General features: G+C 39.6%; 1 protein-coding gene across 5 annotated transcripts in view; it reads right to left on the minus strand.

The window, feature by feature from the left end:
• LOC105489813 (testis expressed 9) overlaps positions 1–25,561 on the minus strand; it is a 73,203-nt gene that overhangs the window by 14,607 nt on the left and 33,035 nt on the right. For all 5 annotated transcript variants that reach the window (XM_011754941.2, XM_011754956.3, XM_011754948.3 and 2 more), the window contains one exon: positions 11,637–11,771. In XM_011754941.2, coding sequence (XP_011753243.1) covers positions 11,637–11,771 — 135 coding nt within the window. The remainder of the gene's footprint in view (positions 1–11,636; positions 11,772–25,561) is intronic.

A 25,561-nucleotide genomic window follows, 5' to 3' on the forward strand; every position in this document is an offset into this window, starting at 1 on the left:
ATCTACAGCCATTTGATCTTTGACAAACCTGAGAGAAACAAGAAATGGGGAAAGGATTCCCTATTTAATAAATGGTGCTGGGAAAATTGGCTAGCCATAAGTAGAAAGCTGAAACTGGATCCTTTCCTTACTCCTTATACGAAAATTAATTCAAGATGGATTAGAGACTTAAATGTTAGACCTAATACCATAAAAATCCTAGAGGAAAACCTAGGTAGTACCATTCAGGACATAGGCATGGGCAAAGATTTCATGTCTAAAACACCAAAAGCAACGGCAGCAAAAGCCAAAATTGACAAATGGGATCTCATTAAACTAAAGAGCTTCTGCACAGCAAAAGACACTACCATCAGAGTGAACAGGCAACCTACAGAATGGGAGAAAATTTTTGCAATCTACTCATCTGACAAAGGGCTAATATCCAGAACCTACAAAGAACTCAAACAAATTTACAAGAAAAAATCAAACAACCCCATCCAAAAGTGGGCAAAGGATATGAACAGACATTTCTCAAAAGAAGACATTCATACAGCCAACAGACACATGAAAAAATGCTCATCCTCACTGGCCATCAGAGAAATGCAAATCAAAACCACAATGAGATACCATCTCACACCAGTTAGAATGGCAATCATTAAAAAGTCAGGAAACAACAGGTGCTGGAGAGGATGTGGAGAAATAGGAACACTTTTACACTGTTGGTGGGATTGTAAACTAGTTCAACCATTATGGAAAACAGTATGGCGATTCCTCAAGGATCTAGAACTAGATGTACCATATGACCCAGCCATCCCATTACTGGGTATATACCCAAAGGATTATAAATTATGCTGCTATAAAGACACATGCACACGTATGTTTATTGCAGCACTATTCACAATAGCAAAGACTTGGAATCAACCCAAATGTCCATCAGTGACAGATTGGATTAAGAAAATGTGGCACATATACACCATGGAATACTATGCAGCCATAAAAAAGGATGAGTTTGTGTCCTTTGTAGGGACTTGGATGCAGCTGGAATCCATCATTCTTAGCAAACTATCACAAGAACAGAAAACCAAACACCGCATGTTCTCACTCATAGGTGGGAACTGAACAATGAGATCACTCGGACTCAGGAAGGGGAACATCACACACCGGGGCCTATCATGGGGAGGGGGGAGGGGGGAGGGATTGCATTGGGAGTTATACCTGATGTAAATGACAAGTTGATGGGTGCAGCACAGCAACATGGCACAAGTATACATATATAACAAACCTGCACGTTATGCACATGTACCCTACAACTTAAAGTATAATAATAATAAATAAAAAAAAACAAAAAAACAAACAAAAAAAACAAACAAAAAAAAAAAGGCATTTATTGGCCATTTATTGGCTTGGTTACTTGCTCAAAGCACCATATACTTTCCACAGCATTTATTACAGTTGCAGTCTTAGCTTTGATAGATTATATAAATTCAATAATTATCTAGGTTTTGCTTCATGGATTATCTAAACATTCAATTTCATTATAAGATAGGTGCACAGCTACAAGGATTACATCTGTTTTTTTTTTTTTTTTTTTAATTTTTATATCTTTACCCTCCACTAAAGGTCTGGCAGGTACCTAGCAGGCCCTCATAAATATTTCTAAGTGAATTAATAAAGAATTAGAAATTACCTATTCCTAAATGAAGTAACATGAACTCTGGTGTCATATTTTAAATGGATTTCAAGACACCATCTAACCCAATGCCCTGTTTTTAGGTAGAATTCCAGTTAAACTATACTTCCATCATTCCTTCCTTCAGTGTGTTTCAGAGCACTCCTACAGCATCTGGTTTAAGTTTACTGACTTTTAATTTCAAAAGCTACTGTTACTTTAAAGCATAATTACTTATTTCCTAACCTCTGTGGAGAAAAAGTTTATCATTTTTTTAAAGTAGATCTTTAACTTTCTGATGATTATGAGGTAATCTTGTTCTATTTTTTGGAAACCTTACTATTTCCCTGTCATATTTTCTTAAATTTATAGACTTGAATAATTTTAATTGCCTGTTAACTATTATATGTCTATTCAGAATGGGAAGCAAAGTACAAATAATTAAAATGGAAAAAATACACCTGCTCACAAAAGAAAATTTATATACAGATTAGACTCTCCGGAAAAAGTTATTGCATATCCCAAAAATCTCCCTCAAAGATAAAGCCTAGAAATAGGCAAAATAATTGAAAATCAAAAGTTTGAGATACATAGTTTTTCAGAAACGTAAAATAAGTTACATTTAAGAATTCTGACAGCAGACTGGGCACATGGCTCATGCTTGTAATCCTAGCACTTTGGGAGGCCGAGGCGGGTAGATCATTTGAGGTCAGGAGTTCAAGACCAGCCTGGCCAACATGGTGAAACCCCGCCTCTTCCAAAAATGTAAAAATTAGCTGGGCTTGGTGGCGGGTGCCTGTAGTCCCTAGTACTTGGGAGGCTGAGGCAGGAGAATCGCTTCAACCTGGGAGATGGAGGTTGCAGTGAGCAGAGATCACGCCACTGTACTCCAGCCTGGGCGAAAGAGCAAGACTCTGACACACACAAAGAATTCTGACATCAAAAGTCTACTTTCTAGTAAATAGTGGGCTGGGCACAGTCGCTCACACCTGTAATCCCAGCACTTTCTGAGGCCAAGGTGGGAAGCTTACTTGAGCTCAGGAGTTCAAAACCAGCCTGAGCAACAAAGTGAGACCCCCGTCTCTACAAAAAATAAAATAAATTTAAAAAAAATATTTAAAATATGATAAATAGTAATGCAATATATACACAAAATGTTATCCCACTGTGTTTAAATCAATTACCCATAGTGCAGAGCTGAGGTCAGAAGTTTGTATCTTGAACACCTCTAGATTATTTTTATTACTGATGGTTCTATTCCGAGTTGTTCACATATCAAGTCCTCATTACTTGAATTTTCAAAATGGGGGACTAACCAGGGAAACAGCTTGATCCATGGAGAATGAAGAAAAGACAGTACAACAGTCCACCCAGGAGTAACACAGAGCCAGAGGATGCTCCCCCGCCCAGGGAAGCAGTGAGTGAATGTGATGCCGGGAAACCACACTTCTCCCAGGGCTGTTTGTAACCGCGGGTCAGGAGATCTCTTTGTGAACTCACTCCACCAGGGCCTTCAGTCTGACTGACAGAGCTACTTGGAGTCTTGGCAGAGCAGCCACTCAGGTATGCGTGGAGACCCTGGAGCTTAGATACTGGGGCTTTCTGGCAAAAGTAGCTGCAGCTCCTGCAAAGTAGGAGGTTAGACCCACATATATACCCTTAAGAAAGAGAGGCTTAATCTACAGGGCTGAGCGATAGCCTGCAGGCCCCACTTCCACGACACCTCACAAGATAAGACCCACTGGTTTGGAACTCCAGCCAGCCACTGGTTAGCGGCATTGCACCTCCCTAAGAAGGAGCTCCAGGGGTGGAGAGGGAGCTCTTTTTTAAAGGAGGCATGGGGTGGGCTGCCATCTTTGCTGTTTGGGCAACTTAGCCATTCCAGCCCTCCAGCTTTGCAGAGTCCGAGCCAACCAGGGGCAGAAGGGCTCCCCCAGTACAGCACAGCCCCTCTCCCAAAATGTGGCCAGACTGCTTCTTTAAGCAGGTCCCTGATCCCACTCCTCCTCACCAGGCGAATTCCCCCTAGGACGGCACTCTCAGAGGCAGAGGGGCAGGACACCATCTTTGCTATTTGGGCGACTTAGCTGATCCAACCTTTGGGCCTCAGAGTGTCTGAGGTGACCAGGTACTGAAGTGGAACACAGCATAGCTACTCTACCAACATATGGCCAGGCTGCTTTTTTCAACAGGTTCCCAAATCCCCTTCCTCCTCACTGGGTGGGACCTCCCAACTGGGGTCTCCAGCGACCTCCTACAGGTCTGGCAACAAGCCCATACCTCCCTGGGATGAAGCTCCCAGAAGGAGGGACAGGCTGTAATGTGCTGCTTCACAGCCTTCACTGGTGATACCTCCAGGTTCTGGAAAATCCGAGGTCACTAGGGACTGGAGCAGGCTCCCAGCATACCATAGGAGCCCTATAGAAAAGTGGTCAGACTGTTATGTGGGTGCCCATTCCCATATCGCCTCACCAGGAGGGTACTCTAGGCCTGAGCCTCTAGCCACCCCCTACCAGAGCTATCAAGCCAGTGGCAACTTGGCAACTCCCTGGACAGAGCCTCCAAGGGCAACTGAAAGCCTCTCTGCCACTGCCTCTGCAGCTGCCCTTGCCACCCTCAAACTAATGAAGAAGCGAAGACCCTAAGTCCTTTATCCATACCTCCAACAAGCTGAAGTCAACCCTAGGAGAGGAGGCCAGTCCCTCTCCCATGGGTCTGACAACACCCCAACCCCCACTGCTCATCACCAGACAGGGAACCCCTGGCTTGGGCCTACCGCACAGACCCACCATCCTGGGCTGATTGTACTAAGCAATTGCTGACCCGCATCTCTCTGGGGTGGAGCTCCCAGTAGACAAGCAAACAACCTCTGGTCACAACCACTACTAAGATCCCTTCCTCTGCTTCCTCCAAGTTGGGGAAGGAACATAAACACTGAGATAGCCCCAGAACTGCAGTGGGCACCCCAGGAGTGCCAAGTTGTGATCTACAGCCAGCACTCAAGCAAAGAGGAACCCACACTTTCACAGCATTAAGAGGAAACATGGCTACAACTGTGAGAAAACATAGGGGAGCCACACAACCAAGCAAGAGTCTACCAACTGACCAATAAGCCTAAGTGCCAACTACAGGATCACATTCCTCAAAGCTTTAACACCAAAAATACCTGAAACATACCCTTCTGTGAAACCAGATACAAGAGGTCAGCTTCAAATAAAGACCCTGAACAAAGCATCAGCCCAGTGAAAGCATCCAGAAAAGAAATGTACTGACTATATTCAATCTACACTGCAGTTAAAGTTTAGAACACCCACACACACAGATGACAAAGAACTAATGCAGAAACTCCAGTAACTCAAATGGCCAGAGTGTCATATGCCTTCCAAACAACCATACCAGTTCTTCAACAAGAGTTCTTAACCAGGCTGAACTGGCTGGAATGACAGAAATAGAATTCAGAATACGGATGGGAACAAAGATCATCGAGATTCAGGAGGATGCAAAACCCAATCCAAGGAAAATAAGAATCACAATAAAGTGGTACAAGAGCTGAAGGATGAAAGAGCCAGTATAAAAATGAACCTAATGGGTCTGACAGAGCAGAGCTGAATAACACAATTAAAGAATTTCCCAATGCAATCACAAGTATTAACAGCAGAAAAACCAAGCTGAGGAAAGAATCTCAGAACTTGAAGATTGGTTCTCTGAAGTCAAAGAAAAAGAAAAAATAAATAAAAAGGAATGAACAAAACCTCCAAGAAGTATGAGATTATATAAAGAGGCCAAATCTATGAATCATTGGCATCACTGAAAGGGAGGGGAGAAAACAAACAACTTGGAAAATGTATTTCAGGATATTGTCCATGAAAACTTACCCAACCTTGCTGGAGAGGCCAACAGTCAAATACAGAGAATTCCTGCAAGATTCTACACAAGAAGATCATCCCCAAGACACATAATTGTCAGATTTTCCAAAGTTGAAATGAAAGAATGTTAAAAACAACTAGAGAGAAAGGGCAGGTCCTCCTACAAAGGGAATCCCATAAGGCTAACAGCAGACCTCTCAGTGGAAACCCAAAAAGCCAGAAGAGATTTAGGACCTATATTCAATATTCTTTAAAAAAAAAAGTCCTCAAGAATTTCATATTAAGCCAAACTAAGCTACCTAAGTGAAGGAGAAATAAGGTCCTCTTCAGATAAGCAAATGTTGAGGGAACTTGTTACCACCAGATCTGCCTTACAAGAGCTCTTGAAAGAAGCATTAAACATAGAAAGCAAAGACCACTACCAGCTAAGACAAAAACACATTTAACCACACAGACCAATGTCACTGTAAAGCAATCACACAAACAAGTCAACCTGATAACCAGCTAACAGCAAAACAGCAGATCAAATCCACACACATCAATACTAACCTTGAATATAAACAGCCTAAATGCCCCCACTTAAAAGGCATGGAGTGACAAGCTGTATAAAAAAGCAAGACCCGGCCAGGCATGGTGGCTTAAGCCTGTAATCCCAGCACTTTGGGAGGCCGAGACAGGCAGATCACGAGGTCACAAGATCAAGACCATCCTGGCTACCACGGTGAAACCCCGTCTCTACTTAAAAAAGAAAAAATACAAAAAAAAAAAAAAAAAAAAACTAGCTGGGTGAGGTGGCGGGTGCCTGTAGTCCCAGCTACTGGGGAGGCTGAGGCAAGAGAATGGCATAAACCCGGGAGGCAGAGCTTGCAGTGAGCTGAGATCCGGCCACTGCACTCCAGCCTGGGCGACAGAGCGAGACTCCGTCTCAAAAAAAAAAAAGGCAAGACCCAAATGGTATGCTGTCTTCAAGAGACCCATCTGACATTTAATGACTCTCATAGGCTCAAACAGATAGAGGAAAATCTACCAGGAAAATAGAAAACAGAAAAAAGCAGGGGTTGCAATTCTAATTTCAGACAAAACAAAGATCAAAAAAGACAAAGATCAAAACCAACAAAGATTCAAACCAACAAAGATCAAACTAACAAAGATAAAAAAAGACAAAGAAAGGCATTACATAATGGTAAAGTACTGAATTCAATAAGAAGACCTAATTAGCCTAAATATACATGCACACAACACAGGAGCACCCAGATTCATAAGGCAAGTTCTTAGAAACCTACAGAGACATAGACTCTCACACAATAATAGTGGGAGATTTCAGCACTCCATAGTATTAGATCATTGAGGCAGAAAATTAACAAAGATATCTGGAACCTAAACTCAATGCTGGACCAAATGGATATTATAGACCTTTACAGAACTCTCCACCAAAAACAACAGAATATACATTCTTCTTAGTGCCATATGGCACATACTCTAAAACTGACCACATAATTGGACATAAAACAATCCTCAACAAATGTAAAAGAACCAAAATCATACCAAACACACTCTTGGACCACAGCACAATAAATTGGAGTCAAGACTATGAAAATTGCTCAAAACCATGCAATTACATGGAAATTAAACAGCACACTCCTCAATGACTGTTGGGGTAAATAATGAAATTAAGTCAGAAATCAAAAAGTTGAAAATAACAACAAAGATACAACATACCAGAATCTCTGGAACACGGCTAAGGGAGAGTTAAGAGGGAAATTCATAGCAGCACTAAATGCCCACATCAAAAAGTTAGAAAGATCTCAAATTAACAATGTAACTTCAGAACCGAAAGAATTCAAGAAGCAAGAAGATATCAACCCCAAGGCTAGCAGAAGATGAGAAATAACAAAAATCAGAGCTGAAGTGAAGGAAATCAAGACATGAAAAACCAGTCAAAAGATAAATGAATCCAGGAGTTGTTTTTTTGAAAAAATTAGTAAAATAGACCACTAGACTAGTAAAGAAGAGTGAAGATCCGAATAAACACAATTAGAAATGACAAAGGGAGTGTTACTACTGACCCCACAGATATAAAAACAACCAGCAGAAACTACTATGAACACCTCTATGCACACAAACTAGAAAACCTAGAAGAGATAGACAAATTCCTGGACATGTACACCCTCCCAGGACTGAACGAGGAGGAAACTGAATCCCTACACAGACCAATAATGAGCTTCCAAATTGAATCAGTAATAAAAAGTCTACCAACCAAAAAAAGCCTGGGACCCAGTGGATTCACAGCCAAATTCTACCAGATGTACAAAGAAAAGCTGGTACCATTCTTACCAGCTTCTTACAGAAACTATTACAAAAAACTAAGGAGGGACTCCTCCCCACTCATTCGGTGGAGCCAGCATCATCTTGATACCAAAACCTGGCAGAGAGACAACCAAAAAAGAAAACTTCAGGCCAATATCCTTGATGAACATTGATGCAAAAATCCTCAACAAAATATTTGCAAACCAAATCCAGGAGCACATCAAAAAGTGTATCTACCATGATCAAGTAGCATTCATTCCTGGGATGCAGGGTTGGTTCAACATACACAAATCAATAAATGCAATTTATCACATAAACAGAACTAAAGACAAAAACCACATGATTACTTCAATAGATGCAGAACAGGCTTTCAGTAAAATTCAACACCCTTCATGTTAAAAACTCTAAATAACATAGATATTGGAGGAACAGACCTCAAAATAATAAGAGCCATCTATGGCAAACCCACAGTAAACATTATACTAAATGGACAAAAGCTGGAAGCATTCCCCTTGAAAACTGTCACATGACAAGGATGCCCTCTCTCAACACTTCTCTTCAACATAGTATTGGAAGTCCTGCCAGAGCAATCAGGCAAGAGAAAGAAATAAAGGGCCTCCAAATAGTAAGTCAAACTATCTCTGTTTGTGGACGGCATAATTCTGTATCTAGAAGACCCCATAGTCTTGTCCCAAAAGCTCCTTTGGCAGATAAACAACTTCAGCAAAGTTGCAGGGTACAATATCAATGTACAAAAATTACTAGCATTCCTACACACCAACAACAGCCAAACCGAGAGCCAAATCAGAAAAGCAATCCCATTCCCACTTGCCATAAAAAGAATACCTAGGAATACAGCTAAACAGAGAGATGCAAGATCTCTACAATGAGAATTACAAAACACTGCTCAAAGAAATCAGAAAAAACACAAAGGGAAAAAACATCCCATGCTCATTGATAGGAAGATTTATTAAAATGCCTATACTGCCCAAAGCTATTTACATATTCAATGCTATTCCTATCAAACTACCAATGACATTCTTCACAGAATTAGAAAAAAACTATTTAAAAATTCACATGGAACCACAAAAGAGCCTGAATAGCCAAGGCAATACTAAGCAAAAAGAACAAAGCTGGAGGCACACTGCCTGACTTCAAACTATACTACAAGTCTACAATAACCAAAAGAGCATGGTACAAAGACAGGTACTGTTACAGAAACAGGCACATAGACCAATGGAACAGAATAGAGGGCCCATAAATAAGGCGCACATCTACAACTGTCTGATCTTCAACAAACCTGACAAAAGCAACAGGAAAAGGCTCCCTCTTCAATAAATGGTGCTGGGATAACTGGCTAGCCATTTGCAGAAGATTGAAGCTGGACCTTTTCCTTCCACCTTATACAAAAACCAACTCAAGATGAATTAAAAACTTAACTGGAAAACCCAAAACTATAAAAACCCTGGAAGACAACCTAGGCAATACCATCTTGGACATAGGAATGGGCAAAGATTTCATGACAAAGGAAGAAATAGAAACTGCAACAAAAGCAAAAACTGACAAGTGGGATCTACTTAAATTAAAGAGCTTCTGCACAGCAAAATAAATGATTAGCAGAGTAAACAGACAACCTATAGAATGGGAGAAAATTTTTGCAAACTATGCATCTGATAAAGGTCAATATCCAGCTTCTATAAGGAACTTAAACAAATTTACAAGAGAAAACCCCATTAAAAGGTGGGCAAAGGACAAGAACAGACACTTCTCAAAGAAGTCATACATGTGGCCAACAAGTATGAAAAAAAGCTCAATATCACTGATCAACAGATAAATGCACATCAAAACCACAATTAAATACCACCTCACACCAGTCAGAATGGCTATTACTAAAAAGTCAAAAAGTGAAGTTGCAGAGAAAACGGAACACTTACACACTGCTGGTGGGAGTGTAAATTAGTTCAACCATTGTGCAAAGCAGTATGGTGATTCTCAAAGAGGTAAAAGCAGAACTACCATTGGACCCAGCAATCTCATTACTGGAATTATACCCAGAGGAATATAAATCATTCTACCATGAAGACACATGCACACAAATGTTCACTGCAGCACTAGTCACAATAGCAAGGACATGGAATCAAGTAATGCCCATCAATGACAGATTGGATAAAGAAAATTTGGTACATATACACCATGGAATACTATGTAGTCATAAAAAAGAACGAGATCATGTCTTTTGTGGGAACATGGATGGAGCTGGAGGCAGTTATCTTTAGCAAACTAATGTAGGAACACAAAACCGAATACTGCTTGTTTTCACTTATAAGTGGGAGCTAAATGATAAGAACTTATAGAACACAAAGAAGGAAACAAAAGACACTGGGGTCTACTTAAAGTGGGGAAGGCAGAAAAAGGGAGAGGAGCAGAAGAGATAACTATTGAGTACTGGGCCTAATACCTAGGTGATTAAATATATGTCAACAAACCCTCATGACACCTGTTTACCTATGCAACCTTCACATGTACCCTCAAACCTAAAAAAAATTAAAACAAAACAAAATGGCTGGCTAGAATATGGAGAGTCATCTGTTTCATGAAACCATTTTCCTTCTATTTTCTTAATATGTGAATACAATATAGAGATCAAATCTACAACAATTAGGAAATCCTGATACCTAGGTGGTTATTCTTCCTTTTATTTTCTTCAAAATCCCTTTAAAATGCACCAAATTGGAAATAACACTCTAATAACAGGCTAATTACTGGTAAGTCTATAAAGATGACTTCCTAACTTGTTAATTTAATAACTTCCATTAATAAATCCCAGTTATGCCATCACTGATGGCCCTTGAATATGAAAATGACCTGACCATATGACAAACTACCTCACAGATGACATCTTAAAACTCTGTAATCACTATGCCACATATTTGCCTCTCAAACATGTTAGAGGACATATCAAGGTCACTTTCAGTCTATTCCTGTTAAGTGTTACTAACTTAATCCAAAATGTATTATCTGTGTATATAATGAAAGTGGTTCCTAATTTCATTATCCAAGTCATGGTTAAATTATTAAATATTGTTCTAATTATTAAGCAGAGTCCAATGGACTTATTACCCTTTTAGGTCAATACAGAACCAAAAAGTAACCAATATTTATAGAATGTACAAAGGGCTTTCATGAACACTGGTATTTGAACTTTCACTTATTCAACAGATATTTAAGGCACCGCATGCTAATTCTATGCCAAGCATTGGCTAGACACTGGAGTTACGGTGATCCTTACAAGTTCCCAGGTAAATTTTTGTTAAAACTGCGAATTCTCAGGCCACACTCCAGACCTATTAAATCAGAAATTCTGGGGATGGGCCCCAGCAATCTGATTTAACAAGGGCTCCCAGAGATTCTGATACATGCTCAAGTTTGAGAACCACTCCCTGTAAAATAGAGCCTTTATATATTAGAAAACCGAGGTTCAGAGAATAAAAGACGAGATATGAAAGATACTTTTTTAAAACAGCTTTTTCTAAGAGCTCAGAAAAGTATCTGACATATAATATAGGCACCTGATAAAACTGGTTGAAGAAATTAATGTTCCAAAGAGTTGTGCCATCACCCAATTATGGCGATAGACAAGCATATCATCCTAATATGTTAGAAATGCGTATACTGCTAATGAATATATTTCTTCTGAAAAGACAAATGTTCAGCATGACAACAAGAATTATAATTTAAGTATTATTTTTGACATGTTCATAAAAGAAGTAGTTACCAAAAGGGATCACTACAAAAGCTATTCAGTTTTTCCATACCTTGTTATTTTGCCTTAATTTACTTAACTCCAGTTTATACTTTTCTGCTTCTTCTAGAGCTCTATTCAAGCGAACCTCGGTGGCACTTTGACTACTTGCAGCCTGTTTTTGCAGTCTTCTTTTATTTTCTAATTCCTGTATAGTAAAAAAGATTATGGAACATTTATAAATGTATCATAGGTTCCCCCTTGATCATTTTGCAGTATCTTCCATATCCATATTCCTTGCTTTCTCTCAAACTTTACACACACACACACACACGCGCGCATGCACGCACACGCGGGGTTAGAGGCTGAACACTAAGTGTTAGAGGTCTCAAGGAATTCTTGCCCCAAATTAGTATTAGAGAAATATATCCTAAAAAATGTACCTGTGAACTGGGCTTTCAAATTACTTTTTGTTTGGAATTTTGTCTCTCTTTATTGACTCAAGACACAGTATACCTGTCCTCTATTTTATAAACAACTCTTTATAACTGTATTTCTTCTTCTAGGAACCTCCCAAAAAGACCAATGTTAAGAGAAACTCTCCACTGTTTTTCTGTATACCTGACAAAGTAAATCATTTAAGAATATATTCATCACAACATTCTGTATAGCCCTATAGGAAAATCCCAATTCTGAGTAGAAACAACAGATCTTACAGATTATTTTCCACATCCTGGGGTGAGTTTAGTCTTTTATTTCTGCAAACATCCTAGGATATTGTTGCAGAGAGTCAACAGGCCAACACCTGAAGAAACATGAACGTAGAGGATAAACTGTGAACTCCACCATAATCTTTCCCCTGTCAACCAGCTTCATCTCCTGCCAAAGATGTTACTTTTAGTAATACGAGCAGTAATTGGATCTCTCCCAAAGAGCCATGGTGTTTCCTGCCTCAGTCTTTTGCTTGTGCTCTTCCTCCTGCCCTGATCTCTGCTCACTCATTTTCACGTAACTAGCACCTACTGACTCAGCTAGGTTTGTACCCTAGGGCATTAGCTCCCCCAAGACATATTTCCTTTCTAATCTTCACTATCCACCCAGATTATATTAAGTGCCCTCTTCAAAGCTTGTATAGCACCTTAAGACACATTTATCATCGTATCTGCTACGTGGTACTGAAACTATCCCTTAACTTTATTTCCCCCACTATAGTTTAAGCTCCTTGAAGAAAAGAACTGTCTTAATTTCTGTATACTCAGCACTTCAGTGGGATATAAAAGACACTAACACACATGTTAATTAAACTGAACTTATTTTGTAATACTAAACTCACTCTTCTTTATATCCCCTACAAAGTAACGCCTAGTCCAGAGCCTTACTCAATAAATTGAGCAGATACTCCATATATTATAGAGTTGAAATGATGCAGTTAAAAATAGAGTTGTCTATTTTTTTATAATTTTTTTCTGGCTATATCACTATATTTTATTTAAAAACTAGTCTCCCTGGCTCTGAGTAATTAAGGGGAAAAACAAAACAAAACACATGCTGCTCTTTATGTAGGTTTCTAAACAAATCAAACTGTGTATGGATACCATCTGCTATCACAGCCTTCTTCACAGCTTTGTGGGTGGTAGCAACAGGAAGAGCTAGCCTGATTTATCTCACTGTTCACATAGAAAAGGCAAAGATTCTCATTAGCTACAAAGTCCACATTTCTTGCTGCCTCATTTCAGTCTTCCTTCTTAAGAATATAGAACTGAATCTTTCCTCTTGCCTGCTGATGACTCTGTAACCTATTTCACAGAAAAATGAAAACCATCCTGTACCATATGATGTCCCCTATCCCTGAACCAATACTGCCCTCTTCTTGGGAGGTGTGGGGAAAAAATGGTACCCAGAAGAATAGTAAAGTAGGAAATAAAGTTTTTCTATATGAGTAATCCACTAAACAAATTTCTAGTGTTATAAAAATTTAAGCAGTTACATGTCGCTAGACAAAAATTTCATGACAAATCTGAAATCCTGAGTTGCACATTAGTTTTAAAAAAAAAAAACTAAGAAAATCAAATTTAACATTAAAATTAAAATACTGTTAGCTTCAGGAGGAAATGATGTACCACTCTCTCATGATTATTAAAGCATTCATAAAAGGCACTGGGGGAGAGTAAGAAAAGAGAGGGGCATGCATCAGCCACAGCAGAAGACAAATGTAATAAATGCTCTGGGAATAACACAAAGCACCACAGAAATTCAGATAAGAAATAATCAGATGAGGATAAATCATCAGATAAGGTTTCAGAAATAAGGGGCTAAGGTAGAAAAGAATGGACTTGGAGTCAGAAAACCTGCCAGCTGTGGTAGACTTATTTCCATATCTGAAATTGTGAGTAATATTATCTATACCTAATAGGTTTCATTCATTTATTCAACACATTTATTAAGCACTTACTACATGCAGGATACTATTCTATATCATGGGCACACAAATTAACCAAATTTCCTCCTCTCATGACGTTTGCATTCTAGAGGAAGAGACAGAAGATGAACACATATTTACACATACATATATGCAATATCTGGTAGTGATAAGGGCTATGAAGAAAAAAAAGGGTAAAGGGACAGAACAATGAAGGGAGGGTATAACTATTTAAAATAAAGTAGTCAGGGAAGTCTTCCAAATGAAGTGAGGTAATGATTTAAGTTAAAATCTTGGGGAGGCCAGGCACGGTGACTCACCCCTGTAGTCCTAGTACTTTGGGAGGCCAATGTGGGAGGATGAACCCAGGAGTTCGAGACCAGCCTAGGCATCATAGGGAGACCTTGTCTCTATAAAAAAATTTAAAAATTAGCTGGGCATTGTGGCGTATGTATGTGGTCCTAGCTGCTTAGAAGACTGAGGCAGAAGGATTGCTTGAGCCGGGGAGGTGAAGGCCGTAGTAAGCCATGATAGCACCACTCCAGCCTGAGCAGAGTGAGATCCTCTCTCTAAAAAAAAAATACAATAATCAAATAAGGATCTCGGGGAAAGAATTCCAGATAATAAGAACAATAAAGACAAAGATCCTGTAGTAGGAATCCACTTGATACATTAAAAAATCACCTAGAAGGTCAGTGTGGTTTCAGCTGAGTGACATAGGCACAGCGTTAGGTTTTGAGGTAAGAGAAGTGGGCAGGGCAAGCCTAGGTGAACCTTGTAAGCTTTACTTATAAATTTGGATTTTATTGAGTGACACGGGAAGCCTTTGGAGGAGTTTAAGTGTGTATGCATATGTGTATGTGTGTGATGATCTGAGTTAATTTTTTTTTTTTTTCGAGATGGAGTCTCACTCTGTCACTCAGGCTGGAGTGCAGTGGTACAATCTCTGCTCTCTGCAAGCTCCGCTTTCCGGGTTCATGCCATTCTCCTGCCTCAGCCTCCCAAGCAGCTGGGACTACAGGCACCCGCCACCATGCCGGCTAATTTTTTGTACTTTTAGTAGAGACGGGGTTTCACCAGGTTAGCCAGGATGGGCTCAATCTCCTGGCCTTGTGATCCGCCCACCTCGGCCTCCCTAAGTGCTGAGATTACAGGCGTAAGCCACCGCACCTGGCTCTGACTTAAATTTTATAGGGATTGCTCTGGCCACTGTGGTATTGCCAATCTAGGAGGTTATTATAATAGTTTAAATAAAAGACAGTGGCTTGGGCTTGGGTAGAAGTAATTAATGTTTTGAGAAGTGGTTTATTCTATGGATTTTGAAGACAGAATTGACAGGATTTGTTGGTGAGCTGGATCTGGATATAGGAAAAGAGATAGGTAAGATGACTCTTCAATTTTAGACTGAACAACTGGGTGATGCCTTTTACTAAGAGAGGGAGAAGGAAGAGAAGCAGGTTTGCTAAGGGCAGGGAAGCAAGAGCTTCCTTTAGGACATGTGAAGTTTAACACACAATAGAGATATCAAGTGGGCAGAAAGGAAGAGGTAAGGGCAAGAAACGGAAATGTGAGTATGAATAACATATATATATAGATGGTATATAAAGTCATGGAACTGAATGAGATCATCTAAGGATTAGATATAAAGAGACTTGAGCACTCTACTATGTAAGGCCAGGAAAATGAGGGAGAATCATGACTATGGTGCTCTAGAAGCCAAATGAATAGTGTTTCAAGGAAGAAGTAATCAACTATTTCAAATATTGCTGAGATATAAATTCATGTCAAGAATAACTGACCAAGTACAATGGACCACAACTGCAATGTGGATTATTGGTGACCTTTTTAAGAGTAGTTTCAATGGCAGGGTAGAGATGGAAGCCTAAGCAAAGTATTTTCAGGAGAAAATGGCACATGAGGTATAGAGACATTGAGTATAAACAATAATTTTGGGAAGCTTCGCTATAAAGGGGAGCAATGATATAGGACTGGAGGTAGATGTAAGATCTAAAGAAGTTTTAAAATAAATAAATATATGAATGATTCTATGAAATGTTTGTACACTAATGAGTATAATCTGATAAGAATAAATTTGATTTTGCAAGAGAAAGGACAATTGCCAGTGCGAAGTCCTTGAGGAGAAGAGAGTATATGGTATTCAGTGCACAAGTGAAGGGGCCAGCTTTAGACAGAAGAGGTACTAATTCACTGTAACTGGAGTGGGGAGTGGTACAGAGGCAGCGAGGTTGTAAATTTAGTGAAAGGATGATCTTTTGATTGTTTCCTTAATGAAAAAGGAATCTGAGTCATGAGTCAAGAATAAGGATGTTGGAAGGGGTGTTAGAAAGTTGAGGAAAAAAGACCAACTGTTTAATAATCATCTCCAAAAATGGGAGAGGGAATCGACTTCTCAGAAAGTGAGGGTAGAAAATGCATTATTCTTGAGATTTGTAAATAAATTTAAAGTAGGACTGATTAAGAAAAAATGACAGAAGAGACAAATTATCAGTATCAGAAATGAAAGAGGGGCCATTATTACACATCATACAGGTATTATAAATATAATAAATATAATAAAGGAATATTATGGACAAATTTATGCCAGTAACTCTGACTTAGATGAAGTGGACAAATATCATGAAAAACATAAATTAGCAAAGCTGACTCAAAAAGCAGCAGAAAATCAGAATAGACTTGTATCCATTAAATAAACTGAATTGGTAATTGAAATCCTTCCAAAAGAAAACTCCAGTGCACGTGGCTTTCCTAATGAATTGTATCAAATGTATATATCAATATAACAGAATAGTTCAAAGAAGATCCATACATAAATACAGCCAATTCATTTCCTTCACTGGTGCCATGGTAAGCAAATGGGGAAAGAACTGGATTATTATCCATACGGAAAAAAGTGAACCCTGACCCTTATCACACACAAAATGAACTTGAAATAGAGTACAAGTCAGTTTACATATGATTTTGAGGTACACACACACACACACACACACACACACACACAATAACACTTCTAGAAGAAATCAGGAAAAAACTCTCATGACTTTGGAGTGGATAAAGATTTCTTGGATAGAATGAGGAAAAAAAGCACAACCCCCAAGAAAATAATATTTTGGGGAAAAAAGCACAAGCCACAAGAAAATAATATTTTTTAATTCATCAAAATTTAAAACTTTTGAAACACACTGTTGAGAAAATAAAGCCAAGTCAGATTGGGAGAAACTATTCAAAATATATATTCTTCTAATAAAGGAATTACATAGGGAAACAAAGAATTTGCAACTTAGTATTTTTGAATGGGCAAAAAAAATGAACAAATACATCACAAAAAGGATATATGAATGGCCAATAAACACATGAAAAGATGTTCAATATCCATTATAACTATGGATAACTAAAGGAAATACAAATTAAACCACAATGAGATACTATTTCTTCCCCTCTAGAATGGCTAAAATTAAAAAGATAATAATCCCAAGTGTTCATGATGATACAGAGTAACTCTAATTCTCATATATTGCTAGTGGGAATGTAAAATGGTACAATCACTATGGAACACAGTTTAGCAGTTGCTTAAAAAGTTAAGCATACACTTTCCATAAAATTCACAAATTCCACTCCTAAGTATTTGGTATATACAAAAACATGTGTTCACACAGAATACTTGTACATGGAAATTCACTGGATTTTTGATAGCCACACTCCATAAATAAATAATATGGAGCAATACAAGGAAATTAACCACAAAACATGTAACAACATTGATGAACCTTAAAAATATTATGCTGAAGGCCGGGCACGGTGGCTCATGCCTGTAATCCCAGCACTTTGGGAGGCCGAGGCAGGTGGATCATGAGGTCAGGAGATCAAGACCATCCTGGCTAACACAGCGAAACCCTGTCTCTACTAAAAATACAGAAAAATTAGCCAGCCTTGGTGGCGGGTGCCTGTAGTCCCAGCTACTCAGGACTCTGAGGCAGGAGAATGGTGTGAACCCGGGAGGCAGAGCTTGCAGTGAGCCAAGATCACGCCACTGCATTCCAGCCTGGGCAACAGAGCGAGACTCCGTCTCAAAAAAAAAAAAAAAAAATTATGATGAAGAAAAATAACCAGATATACAAAAGTCCATATTCATGATTCCACTGGTATGAAATTTTAGAAAAGGAAAATCTAATTTATAGTGAAAAAATATAGCTCACTGGCTGCCTGGGGCCATGATTAGAGGTCGGAGATTTATGGGGCAGAGTACAAAGGATATTCTGGGAGGGTAATATAAATTTTCATTATCTGAATTACGGTGGTAGTTATGAGGGAATATTAATTTGTGAAAACGTATTGAATTATAAGCTAAAAACAAGTATATTTTATTGTATGTAAGTTATTCTTCAATAAAGTTGATTTTAAAGAAATCACTAACAGAAAAACAAAATCCAATGCCAAAACAAATTGGTTTCTGTTTTTGTATTTTAGAAAACTCCATCTGTTAGCATTAGAAGCTTAAGTTATATATAATAATTTTTAAAACGGTTGGCTTTTGCAGATTTATAAAAGCAAGTCCATCAAACTCAAGTTCTGGCATTTCTGTGAACTGTACACTGAGGTTTGTTTGTACAGAGATATAAAATGAGACTTAGCAAAGAATGATTCAATCTTGAGTTCTCATGGTTACATAACCCATGAGAATTATTATGCCTACCTGGCAGGGTAGATAGGGATGCAAGCTGGAAAGTTCAGAGCCAATGGAAGTTTTTATAAAAGCCTTCAGATAGCCAATATATCATAACCGCTTAGTACATTCATTGTGAAATAAAAGTTTAAAGTATTAAACTCTTAAACAGTGATAAGATTTTGAAATAGCTGGTACTTACATTCATTTAATTTTGGGGGATTTGGGAATGATATGATTTGTGGAAAAAACACAGACTGTGGTGTCAGACACAGTTTGAATCCTATTCTGCCACTACCTATATATAAACTTGGGTAATTTGCTTCACCATCAAACTCAGTTTCCCTTTGTTTTTTGTTGTTGTTGTTGTTGTTTTGAGATGGAGTCTCGCTCTCTTGCCCAGGCTGGAGTGCAGTGGCACCATGTAGGCTCGCTGCAAGCTCCAACTCCCAGGTTCACGCCACGCCATTCTCCTGCCTCAGCCTCCCGAGTAGCTGAGACTACAGGCGCCCGCCAACGCGCCGGGCTAATTTTTTTGTACTTTAATTTTTTTTATTATTATAGTTTAAGTTCTAGGGTACATGTGCACAATGTGCAGGTGTGACACATGGGTACACATGTGTCATGTTGTTTGCTGCACCCATCAACTTGTCATTTACATTAGGTATTTCTCCTAATGCTATCCTTCCCCCAGCTCCCCAGCCCCCAATAGGCCCCGATGTGTGATGTTGCTGCCCTGTGTCCAAGTGGTGTCATTGTTCAATTCCCACCTATGAGTGAGAACATGCGGTGTTTGGTTTTCTGTCTTCGTGAGAGTTTGCTGAGAATGATGGTTTCCAGCTTCATCCATGTTCCTGCAAAGGACATGAACTCATCCTTTTTTATGGCTGCAGAGTATTCCATGGTGTATATGTGCCACATTTTCTTAATCCAGTTTATCATTGATGGAGATATGGGTTGGTTCCAAGTCTCTGCTATTGTGAATAGTGCTGCAATAAACATACATGTGCATGTGTGTTTATAGGAGCATGATTTATAATCCTTTGGGTATACACCCAGTAATGGGATTGGTGGGTCAAATGGCATTTCTAGTTCTAGATCCTTGAGGAATCGCCACACTGTCTTCCACAATGGTTGAACTAATTTGCACTCTGCCAACAGTGTAAAAGTGCTCCTATTTCTCCACATCCTCTCCAGGCATCTGTTGTTTCCTGACATTTTAATGATCGCCATTCTAACTGGTGTGAGATGGTATCTCACTGTGGTTTTGATTTGCATTTCTCTGATGACGAGTGACAATGAGCATTTTTTCATGTGTCTGTTGGCTGCATAAATGTCTTCTTTTGAGTCATGTCTGTTCATATCCTTTGCCCACTTTTTGATGGGGTTGTTTTTTTCTTGTAAATTTGTTTGAGCTCTTTGTAGATTCTGATTATCAGCCCTTTGTCAGACGGGTAGATTGCAAAAAATTTCTCCCATTCTGTAGGTTGCCTGTTCACTCTGATGGTAGTTCCTTTTGCTGTGCAGAAGCTCTTTAGTTTAATTAGATCCCAGTCGTCTATTTTGGCTTTTGTGGCCATTGCTTTTGGTGTTTTAGTCATGAAGTCCTTGCCCATGCCTATGGCCTCAATGGTATTGCCTAGGTTTTCTTCTAGGGTTTTTACAGTTTTAGGTCTAACATTTAAGTCTTTAATTCATCTTGAATTAATTTTCATATAAGGTATAAGGAAGGGATCCAGTTTCAGCTTTCTACATATGGCTAACCAGTTTTCCCAGCACCATTTATTAAATAGGGAATCCTTTCTCCATTTCTTGTTTTTGTCAGGTCTGTCAAAGATCAAATGGTTGTAGATGTGTGGTGCTATTTCTGAGGCCTCTGTTCTGTTCCATTGGTTTATATCTCTGTTTTGGTACCAGTACCATGCTGTTTTAGTTACTGGAGCCTTGTAGTATAGTTTGAAGTCAGGTAGCAAGATGCCTCCAGCTTGGTTCTTTTGGCTTAGGATTGTCCTGGCAATGCGGACGCTTTTTTTGGTTCCACATGAACTTTAAAGTAGTTTCTTCCAATTCTGTGAAGAAAGTCACTGGCAGCTTGATGGGGACGGCACTGAATCTATAAATTACCTTGGGCAGTAGGGCCATTTTCACGATATTGATTCTTCCTATCCATGAGCACAGAATGTTCTTCCTTTGTTTGTGTCCTCTTTTATTTTGTTTAGCAGTGGTTTGTAATTCTCCTTGAAGAGGTCCTTCACATCCGTTGTAAGTTGGATTACTAGGTATTTGATTCTCTTTGTAGCAATTGTGAATGGGAGTTCACTCACGATTTGGCTGTGTGTTATTGGTGTATAGGAATGCTTGTGATTTTTGCACATTGAGTTTGCTGAAGTTGCTTATCAGCTTAAGGAGGTTTTGGGCTGAGACGATGGGGTTTTCTATATATAAAATCGTGTCATCTGCAAATAGGGACAATTTGACTTCCTCTTTTCCTAGCTGAATACCCTTTATTGCTTTCTCTTGCCTGACTGCCCTGGCCCGAACTTCCAACACCACACCATGTTGAATAGGAGTGCTAAGAGAGGGCATCCTTGTCCTGCGCCAGTTTTCAAACGGAATGCTTCCAGTTTTTGCCCATTCTGTATGATATTGGCTGTGTGTTTGTCATGAATAACTCTTATTATTTTGAGATGCATTCCATCAATACCTGGTTTATTGAGAGTTTTTAGCATGTAAGGCTGTTGAATTTTGTCGAAGGTCTTTTCTACATCTACTGAGATAATCATGTAGTTTTTGTCTTTGATTCTGTTTATGTGATGGATTACGTGTATTGATTTGCATATGTTGTACCAGCTTTGCCTCCCAGGGATGAAGCTGACTTGATCGTGATGGATAAGCTTTTTGATGTGCTGCTGCATTCAGTTTGCCAGTATTTTATTGAGGATTTTCATGTAGATGTTCATCAGGGATATTGGTCTAAAATTCTTTTATGTTGTGTCTCTGACAGGCTTTGATATCAGGATGATGCTGACCTCATAAAATGAGTTAGGGAGGATTCCCTTTTTCTGTTGATTGAAATAGTTTCAGAAGAAATGGTATCAGCTCCCTTTGTACCTCTGGTAGAATTTGGTTGTGAATCCATCTGGTCCTGAATTTTTTTTGGTTGGTAGGCTATTAATTATTTCCTCAATTTCAGAGCCTGTTATTGGTCTAATCAGTGATTCAACTTCCTCCTCGTTTAGTCTTGGGTGGGAGTATGTGTCCAGGAATTTATCCATTTCTTCTAGATTTTCTAGTTTATTTGCATAGAGGTGTTTGTAGTATTCTCTGATGGTAGTTTATATTTCTGTGAGATCCGTGGTGATATCCCTTTTATCACTTTTTATTTTGTCTATTTGATTCTTCTCTCTTTTCTTCTTTATTAGTCTTGCTAGTGTTCTATCAATTTTGTTTATAGACAAAATTCAAAAAGTCAGCTCCTGGATTCATTGATTTTCTGAAGGGTTTTTCGTGTCTCTATCTCCTTCAATTCTGCTCTGATCTTAGGTTATTTCTTGCTTTCTGCTAGCTTTTGAATTTGTCTCCTCTTGCTTCTCTAGTTCTTTCAATTGTGATGTTAGGGTGTCGATTTTAGATCTTTCCTGCTTTCTCTTGTGGGCATTTAGTGCTATAAATTTCCCTATACACACTGCTTTACATGTGCCCCAGAGAGTCTGGTATGTTGTGTCTTTGTTCTCATTGGTTTCAAAGAACAACTTTATTTCTGCCTTCATTTCATTATTTACCCAGTAGTCATTCAGAAGCAGGTTGTTCAGTTTCCATGTAGTTGTGTGGTTTTAAGTTAGTTTCTTAAACCTGAGTTCTAATTTGATTGCACTGTGGTCTGAGAGACAGTTTGGTGTGATTTCTGTTCTTTTACATTTGCTAAGGAGTGCTTTATTTACAATTTGTGGTCAATTTTAGAATAAGTGTGATGTGGTGCTGAGAAGAATGTATATTCTGTTGATTTGGGGTGGAGAGTTCTGTAGATGTCTATTAGGTCTGCTTGGTGCAGAGCTGAGTTCAAGTCCTGGATATCCTTGTTAACCTGTCTTGTTGATCTTTCTAATATTGACAGTGGGGTGTAAAAGTCTCCCATTATTATTGTGTGGCAGTCTAAGTCTCTTTGTAGGTCTCTAAGGACTTGCTTTATGAATCTGGTTGCTTCTGTATTGGGTGCATATATATTTAGGATAGTTAGGTCTTCTTGTTGATTTGATCCCTTTACCATTATGTAATGGACTTCTTTGTCTCTTTTGATCTTTGTTGGTTTAAAATCTGTATATCAGAGACTAGGATTGCAACCCCTGCTGTTTTTGGCTTTCAGTTTGCTTGGTAGGTCTTCCTCCATCCCTTTATTTTGAGCCTGTGTGTGTCTCTGCACATGAGTTGAGTCTCCTGAATAAACCACACTGAAGGATCTTGACTCTTTATCCAGTTTGCCAGTCTGTGTCTTTTAATTGGGGCATTCACCCATTTACATCTAAGGTTAATATTGTTATGTGTGAATTTGATCCTGTCATGAGGTTAGCTGGTTATTTTAATTGATGCAGTTTCTTCATTGCATCGATGATCTTTACCATTTGGCCTGTTTTGCAGTGGCTGGTATTGGTTGTTTCTTTCCATGTTTAGTGCTTCCTTCAGGAGTTCTTGTAAGGCAGGCCTGGTGGTGACAAAATCTCTCAGCATTTGCTTGTCTGTAAATGATTTTATTTCTCCTTCATTACGAAGCTTAGTTTGGCTGGGTATGAAATTCTGGGTTGAAAATTCTTTTAAGAATGTTGAATATTGGTCCCCACTCTCTTCTGGTTTGTAGGGTTTTTGCCGTGAGATCCACTCTTAGTCTGATGGGCTTCCCTTTGTGGGTAACCCGACCTTTCTCTCTAGCTGCCCTTAACATTTTTTCCTTCATTTCAAACTTGGTGAACCTGACAGGTATGTATCTTGGTGTTGCACTTCTTGAGGAATATCTTTGTGGTGCTCTGTGTATTTCCTGAATTTGAATGTTGTCCTGTCTTGCTAGGTTGGGGAAGTTCTCCTGGGAAATATCCTGAAAAGTGTTTTCCAACTTGGTTCCATTCTCCCCATCACTTTCAGGTATACCAATCAAACGCAGATTTGGTCTTTTCACATAGTCCCGTATTTCCTGAAGGCTTTGTTCATTTCTTTTTACTCTTTTGTCTCTAAACTTGTCTTCTCACTTTATTTCATTAATTTGATCTTCAATCCCTGATACCCTTTCTTTCACTTGATCGAATCGGCTATTGAAGCTTCCGCATGCATCACAAAGTTCTCGTGCCATGGTTTTCAGCTCCATCAGGTCATTTAAGGTCTTCTCTACATTTTTTATTCTAGTTAGCCATTTGTCTAACCTTTTTTCAAGGTTTTTATTTTCCTTAAGATGGGTTTGAAAATGCTTCTTTAGCTCGGAGTTTGTTATTACCAACCTTCTGAAGCCTACTTCTGTTAACTCGTCAAAGTCATTCTCCATGCAGCTTTGTTCTGTTGCTGGCAAGGAGCTGCAATTCTTCGGAGAAGAGGCACTCTGGTTTTTAGAATTTTCAGCTTTTCTGCTCTGGTTTCTCCCCATCTTTGTGATTTTATCTACCTTTGGTGTTTGATGTTGGTGACCTACAGATGGGGTTTTGGTGTAGATGTCCTTTTTGTTGATGTTGATCCTATTCCTTTCTGTTTGTTAGTTTTCCTTCTAACAGGTCCCTCAGCTACAGGTCTGTTGGAGTTTGCTGGAGGTCCACTCCAGACCCTGTTTGCCTGGGTATCACCAGTGGAGGCTACAGAACAGCAAATATTGCAGAACAGCAGTTATTGCTGGCTGATGCTTCCTCCGGAAGCTTCATCCCAGAAGGGCACCCGCCTACATGAGGTGTCTGTCGGCCCCTACTGGGAGGTGTCTCACAGGCTACCTTGGGGTCAGAGACCCACTTGAGGAGGCAGTCTGTCCATTCTCAGAGCTCAAATGCCGTGCTGGGACAACCACTGCTCTCTTCAGAGCTGTCAGACAGGGACATTTAAGTCTGCAGAAGTTGTCTCCTGCCTTTTGTTCAGCTATGCCCTGCCCACAGAGGTGCAGTCTATAGGGACAGTATGCCTTGCTGAGCTGCAGTTGTCTCTGCCTAGTTCAAGCTTCCTGGCCACTTTGTTTACCTACTCAAGCCTCAGCAATGGCGGACGCCCCACCACCAGCCAGGCTGCCGCCTCGCAGTTCAATCTCAGCCTGCTATACTAGCAGTGAGCAAGGCTCCGTGGGCGTGTGACCCGCCAAGCCAGGCACAGGAGAGAATCTCCTTGTCTGCCGGTTGCTAAGACCTTGGGAAAAGTGCAGTATTTGGGCAGAAGTGTCCTGTTTTTCCAGGTACAGTCAGTCACAACTTCCCTTGGCTAGGGAAGGGAAATCCCCCAACCCCTTGCACTTCCTGGGTGAAGCAACACCCGCTCTGCTTTGGCTCGCCCTCCATGGGCTGCACCCACTGTCCAACCAGTCCCAACGAGATGAACCAGGTACCTCAGTTGGAAATGCAGAAATCACCCGCCTTCTGCATCAATCATGCTGGGAGCTGCAAACCAGAGCTATTCCTATTTGGCCATCTTGGAATGGCATTTTTTTGTATTTTTAGTAGACACAGGGTTTCACCGTGTTAGCCAGGATGGTCTCAATCTCCTGACCTCCTGATCTGCCTGCCTTGGCCTCCCAAAGTGCTGGGATAACAGGCATGAGCCACCATGCCTGGCCACTCAGTTTCCCTTTCTATAAAATGCATTTTATCTGGCATATGGCACTCAAAAAATCATCCCCATACAAAGGGAAAAAAATTATCCCTCTACAAAGGGAAAAGTATAATCA

The sequence above is a fragment of the Macaca nemestrina genome, chromosome 7 (genome assembly GCF_043159975.1).
Source record: "Macaca nemestrina isolate mMacNem1 chromosome 7, mMacNem.hap1, whole genome shotgun sequence".
NCBI lineage: Eukaryota > Metazoa > Chordata > Mammalia > Primates > Cercopithecidae > Macaca > Macaca nemestrina.